We start from the raw sequence: 6,407 nt of genomic DNA, 5'->3' as shown, positions 1-6,407 counted from the left end.
CCTCGGGAACGACCTCTGAACTGCCGTCCTTCTCCCGGGCGCGTTAGAAAAGAATGCGCGCGTCTTCGTTCCGCCGCGACGATGTTATCGCTACGGTAACTGGGTGGCGGGTGGCGGGTGGCGGGTGGCTTCCTGGTCGGGCCGCTGCCGCCGCCGTCGTGTGTTTGCGCGTAGAGAATTAAGGCCCCATTAGCGCCATTACGCTCTATTTGCGCACTGCCCCCATCTGTCCTGAACGGGCCCTGTGGGTAAACAGAGAGGCAATTCAGGATGCAGGGCAACAAGTGATCACGAGCTGCAACCCCTCAACAACCTCTGAACCCTCTCCCCCCCCCCCCCCCCCCTCACCATCCCCACCCCCCTTTCCCCCGCTCATTGACAATTATGTTTTATTTGCAACTTCCAGTCACATGGGCGGCACATACGCATCCTGTCGGCGCGCTCCCCAGAAACCCTGCATTGTGTGACTTCCTGCGTCGGGCTCAGGTTTTTCCCACACAGAGGGGGTCATGACTGGGGACAGGGGACAGATGCAGCTGGCCCTGCTCAGTCCCTGTTAAAAAAAAAAAACTCTGGTATGACTCTGGTATAACGAACTTGCGAACTTTTTTTATTAGTAATATACGTTTTAAATTGCAGCCGTTTGTTGCGCACAAACCGCCAGTCAATAAGATAAGGTGAAAAGTGGGTAGATGCGAGAGGGCAGGATTACGCGATTTCGGCCTTATGACACCTGTTTCCTAGCTCCCGGGCACCAGGGTAACCGGAAAATAAACTGTGCGATACGTCTTTTATTCAACCCGGGGATCCCATTGGCGAGGACGCCGCTGGGAGGGCGCGGTATGAGAGGCAGTGCGCAGGCAGGGCGTTCATATCTCAAGGAGCTTTGGTCAATGGTCCTGAATTGGAGGGGCCGGGATTTTGAACGAGGTGGGCGTGCTGCCCGTCTTGTAGCGGGTGGGGTTTATTCTACTTCGTTGGAGCTCAGCAGAGCAGAGTTTTTTTGCTCGTATTCCGGAGGCTGAGCTGCGTGCTACCGGCAGCGTTAGCGAACACAACTTGGAACTAGTTTCATAAATAGTTTTTAAATAAATAAATAAAAACGCCGCGGAAACGCAACAGGTTAAGCGCGTTCTCGAGGAATACAGAAACGCAACGGAGTGCCGTCGGATTACTAAATTTGGGAAAGAGAATCGAATAAGGGGGATGTCTTGTGGCACCTGAAACCTGTTTTCTTTTAAGAACTCAATGTGCGGACGCACTTTGTACGACCCCGGCGCTTAAGGCTGAAGAATTACTCTGATTCCTCGGGTAGATTTGGCTGACGGCATGGGAGCACTTACCGGAGATTTTTCTCGAAGAAAAAATAATCACAGAACACATTTTTGATCGTTAAATCTATTTTTTTTGTGGAGTTGTTTGTCGGGGACAGTGAACACATTTTTCCTTTGGCTGAGCTGTGGCGACTTCACCTGTCATGTGGAATATACAAGGCACGGAGAAGGAAAATGTTTGAAAAAGTTTTTACCCTTCGTAGTTCATTTCTGAAATACCGAAAAGGAAATTAATTTTTCTCCTGTTTATTTTACAGCATGGTGAATTATTTACACGTTAACCTCGGACGAGTCAGGTAATTTTCTTGTTCTTTTTTTACCCCCCTGACCCCTGCAATTCCACTCCTAACAGTCTTTAGTTTAATTTATTTACTGCACGACAAAGGTAGTTTATTTGCCGTCCTCGAGGAAGCACAAATACTTTTCTTGGTGCTGTATCTCCTTCTGACTTCCGCTGTGTTTAGAGTCACCGTGTCTTTGGTCGAGGCGCTCGCGCTGTTGCAACAAATATGCGCGCCTGGTAAGGAATGAAACTCGCTTCAGATTTATTGAAGTGAACACTGTGGACATGCTGTTGGAGCTATTACATTTTCCTCGAGGGATTTTATCTTTCCGAAATGCTGTAATAATTTAAGAAAGAAAGAACGAAAGAAAAAAAACTACCGAGAAAACACTCAAGCCCTTCGGTTTGTAATTTCAGGGGCTATTTACCTTTTTTTTTTTTTTTTCGTCCGTAAATCTTCCCCTTCGTCTCACTTTCCCGACAGTATGGCCGGCCCGGCGAAGCCGCCTCTGCGCGGCGTCGTCAGTTGGCTGCTGGTGCTGCTGCTCTCGCGGCTGCCGCGGCTCGCGCTCGCCGCCTCCAAGGACATAGTGTGCGAGCCCATCACCGTGCCCATGTGCAAGGGCATCGGCTACAACCTCACCTACATGCCCAACCAGTTCAACCACGACACGCAGGACGAGGTGGGGCTGGAGGTGCACCAGTTCTGGCCGCTGGTGCGCATACACTGCTCCCCGGACCTGCTCTTCTTCCTGTGCAGCATGTACACCCCCATCTGCCTGCCCGACTACAAGAAGCCGCTGCCCCCCTGCCGCTCGGTGTGCGAGCGGGCGAAGCGTGGCTGCTCGCCCCTCATGAGCCAGTACGGGTTCGAGTGGCCCGAGCGCATGAACTGCGAGCGGCTGCCGTTGCTGGGCAACACGGAGAACCTGTGCATGGACCAGAACACCAGCGAGAGCACCACCCTCTCGCCGCTCTTCCAGAAGCCCACCCCGAAGGGGCCCTCGGTCCGCCACCGGCCCCCGTCCCCGTCGGGCTGCGTGCAGGAGTGTCGCTGCCGGGACCCCCTGGTGCCGGTCCAGGAGCCGTCCCACCCGCTGTACGGCCGGGTGCGGGCGGGCCCCCTGCCCAACTGCGCCCTGCCCTGCCACCAGCCCTACTTCTCGCCGGACGAGCGCGCCTTCACCGCCTTCTGGGTGGGGCTGTGGTCGGTGCTGTGCTTCGTCTCCACCCTCACCACCGTGGCCACCTTCCTCATCGACATGGAGCGCTTCCGGTACCCCGAGCGGCCCATCATCTTCCTGGCGGCGTGCTACCTCTTCGTGTCGCTGGGCTACATCGTGCGGCTGGCGGCGGGGCACGAGCGGGTGGCGTGCGGCGCCGACGGCCGCCACGTCCTCTACGACGCCACGGGCCCCGCCCTCTGCACGCTGGTCTTCCTGCTGGTCTACTTCTTCGGCATGGCCAGCTCCATCTGGTGGGTGGTGCTGTCCTTCACCTGGTTCCTGGCCGCCGGCATGAAGTGGGGCAACGAGGCCATCGCCGGGTACTCGCAGTACTTCCACCTGGCCGCCTGGCTGGTGCCCAGCGTCAAGTCGGTGGCGGTGCTGGCGCTCAGCGCGGTGGACGGCGACCCCGTGGCGGGCATCTGCTACGTGGGCAACCAGAGCCTGGAGAACCTGCGCGGCTTCGTCCTGGCGCCGCTGGTGGTCTACCTCTTCACCGGCTCGCTCTTCCTCCTGGCGGGCTTCGTCTCCCTCTTCCGCATCCGCAGCGTGATCAAGCAGGGCGGCACCAAGACGGACAAGCTGGAGAAGCTGATGATCCGCATCGGGCTGTTCACCGTGCTCTACACGGTGCCCGCCACCGTGGTGGTGGCCTGCCTGGTGTACGAGCAGCACTACCGGCCCGGGTGGGAGAGGGCGCTGGCGTGCTCCTGTCCGTCCGAGCGGCAGCGGCTGGGGCCCGACTACGCCGTCTTCATGCTGCGCTACTTCATGTGCCTGGTGGTGGGCATCACCTCCGGCGTCTGGATCTGGTCGGGCAAGACGCTGGAGTCCTGGCGCAAGTTCGCCGCCCGCTGCTGCCCGTGCCGCGGACGCAAACCCGCAGCCGCCGCCGCCGCCGCCGCCGCCTCGGTCTACGGCGAGGCCAGCGCCGCCCTCACTGCCCGGGCGGGGACGGTCGGGACGGGGTCCTACCACAAACCCTCGCCCCCGTCGCACGTTTGAGCGAACCCCCCCCCCACTCCCTCCCTCCCTCCCTCCTCAGCAGTGCCCCCATGAGGTCAGGACTGTCCCTCCAATAGGGAAAGCACACTGGTGACCTCTGACCTCTGACCCCTAACGACTCTTCTCATACGGGAGGAGGGCGGGGAGGGTCTCTAATTTATTCCACAGGCTGTAAATATAATGTTTATATCTGCCCCCTCCACCTGCCCCACTGAACCCCCCCCCCCAGAGTCAGTTATGTGGAGACCAAAACTGACTGAAGGAAAAAAAAAAAGAGAAGAAAAAAGGGGGAAAGTGGACAAACTCAAACTGATATGAATTACTTTTAACAAAAGAGAGAGAGAGAGAGAATATGGCCGAGTTCATGTTTACTGTGGTACTTTTTTGAGTTTTTGCTGCTTTGGGTTGCATCGCTTACTTCGAGAGTAGCTTCTAGAGTGAGACGGAACGTCAGGCGGAGGGAAGGAAGGAGGGCGGGGCTTCAGAAGCAGCCTCCCTGACTGACAGCTGCTGAGACACCTTGGGAATGAGGTAATGATGTCATCAAGTAACACTTCAGACTTGCCTAACCCTGGGATTTGAGGTTCATTATTTATTTGCGTACAGACTGGGGCCTAAGAGGCCCCAAAGAGAGCTTGGGTCACAGAGATAAAAGGGTCTCATCTCTGCAGCAGTTTCCCCAAAAACGGGTGCCCCCTACCCCCCCTCACACCCTTGTTTTGGATAAAGATGGGAGCCCCAGGACCCTGGAGACAGAGCAGCCCCCCAAAGCCGTCTCCCTGCAGTTATTGGTCCCCCAGTGTCTCTATCCTGTGGTATTCCACCTGTTCCATATCCCAGGTAGACCAAAAACAGCCCTTTAGGGGTTAGATGTGATCTGTGACAACATTACGTTTATTTGAACCTTTTTTTTTTTTTTTTGCTTGCTGTGTCCGGTGAATTATCGTCCGAAATCACAGAAAAGGTTGTGTGCGTGTGTGTGTGTGTGTGTGTGTGTGTACACACTGTTTGTCGTTACATGTTCAGGACTACAATGGTTGCTAAAATCTAGATTGTACTTCTGTAGTTGTGCAAAAAATGTGCAGAACGGACAGGATGGTGGGACTGGTGATGTTAAGAATACACTGATGCTCTGTCCCAGAATGCATTGCAACCAGAACCAGAGGCAGGCGCAGGGAGTTTTCTAGAACCCCGGTGGGAAGTGGAACAGGCCAGTGTTTGGGCTGCTCTGAAGGACAGAGCTGATTCATCAGCCTCTTCATTTGCAGCGGGATCTCTGGATCCTGCGTACGCAAATGTATCTGCTGTCTCCGATTCCAAAACAGGTGTGTGTGTGTGTGTGTGTGTCTGAGAGAGACAGAGAGAGACAGAGAGAGAGAGAGCGAGCGAGCGAGTGTCAGAATAATAGTGTGAATAATTAGCAGCAGGGTCTTTTGGCTCTACTCCAGTTTTAAAGTAATGGCCACAAGAAAGAAAATTGTACAGTGTAAATACAAAAGAGTCCGTACTCACCAGCACTCTCCAGTAATGACGTGCATTCAGGCTAAATTTTGAGCTTCTAAATTAAATTAGGTTTTGATTGATTGAAAATGAGGTATTTTTCAAGTGTTCGTCTTTAATTAAGTCATTGGTTCTCTGATCCTGCGTGGTACTGGTACTGCTTCCTGGCATGTGCACCTAGTATTCAGGAGAAGCAGTGTTCAGGAGCGATGTTCAGGAGGAGCAGTGTTCAGAACACATCTGTCCCTGGCTTGGTGGCCTGGCCGTCGCAGACCCAATCAAACTCCTAGAAAGCGCTTAAACCACCGGCTCTGTGATCATGTAACCATGGTGATTTCTCATGGAGCACCCTGCCCTCTTGAGGCAGCTAGTTATAATTGCAGCCCCACCCTGCGCCCGTCCTCAGATGCTAATTGCTTTGAGGCTTCATGGCTTTTCGGTGGGTTTAATACCATTAGTGCCGGTCCCTGTACCTAACCTCTTTACCTCCCATTCACAACAGTTTACCTGTTAGTCTTAAAACTAGCTGTCACAAGATGGATCCCTTCGCAGCCAAGTTAACGAACCAATCCCTGCACTGCACTGTGGTCTCCTTAAAGAAGGCCTTGATTGGTTGAGCTGTGACTCTGCGGTGCGGTACACACCGAACATGGGGCCATAAGGCCTGGACTTCATCCCCAACCTGGGGGGGGGGGGGGGGTGGCGGCGTTTTGTGTTAACGGGGATCTAAGTTCTGGACTTTGATCCGAGATCTTAACCGGTAGACTGAAACGCATGGAGGACAGTTTGAAGATAAGGATCCCAGCCTGATTCCGATGAAAGTCCAAGCCTGTGTGTTTTTTTTTTAACTGTTGTGGAAATTTCCTGTGCCTGTTCAACAACAACCACATTTACAGGCTTGTGTTAAGTGTTTTGGAGAAGCTGTTAATTGAATGGTCAGGCTCTTTCAGAAGAGTGCATTGTGGCACTCAGTAGTATGGGGTCCGTGTGTGTGTGTGTGTGATTTGCAATGCATCTCCATTAGGATGGAGTCGGTCAACTCTGGTTCTGATGGGATTA

General features: G+C 54.1%; 1 protein-coding gene across 1 annotated transcript; it reads left to right on the top strand.

Annotated features, from left to right (window-relative positions):
* The first annotated feature begins 683 nt into the window (after window positions 1–683).
* On the top strand, window positions 684–3,849 carry fzd5 (frizzled class receptor 5). The gene is made up of 3 exons (XM_035408526.1): window positions 684–1,493; window positions 1,592–1,630; window positions 2,102–3,849. The coding sequence occupies exons 2-3, from the start codon at window positions 1,593–1,595 to the stop codon at window positions 3,846–3,848; spliced, it is 1,785 nt and encodes a 594-aa protein (XP_035264417.1). The 5' UTR covers window positions 684–1,493; window position 1,592; the 3' UTR covers window position 3,849.
* The last annotated feature ends 2,558 nt before the right edge of the window (window positions 3,850–6,407 follow it).

Source organism: Anguilla anguilla, chromosome 3 (genome assembly GCF_013347855.1).
Source record: "Anguilla anguilla isolate fAngAng1 chromosome 3, fAngAng1.pri, whole genome shotgun sequence".
NCBI lineage: Eukaryota > Metazoa > Chordata > Actinopteri > Anguilliformes > Anguillidae > Anguilla > Anguilla anguilla.
The sequence above is the reverse complement of the archived record's forward strand: the minus strand, read 5'-3'. Positions and strand labels throughout refer to the sequence as shown.

Coding starts and splice junctions, on each gene's coding strand:
- fzd5 (XM_035408526.1), top strand. CDS start 1,593: ATGGTGAATTATTTACACGTTAACCTCGGACGAGTCAG. Junction 1,631..2,101: donor GTTAACCTCGGACGAGTCAG/GTAATTTTCTTG, acceptor CTTTCCCGACAG/TATGGCCGGCCCGGCGAAGC.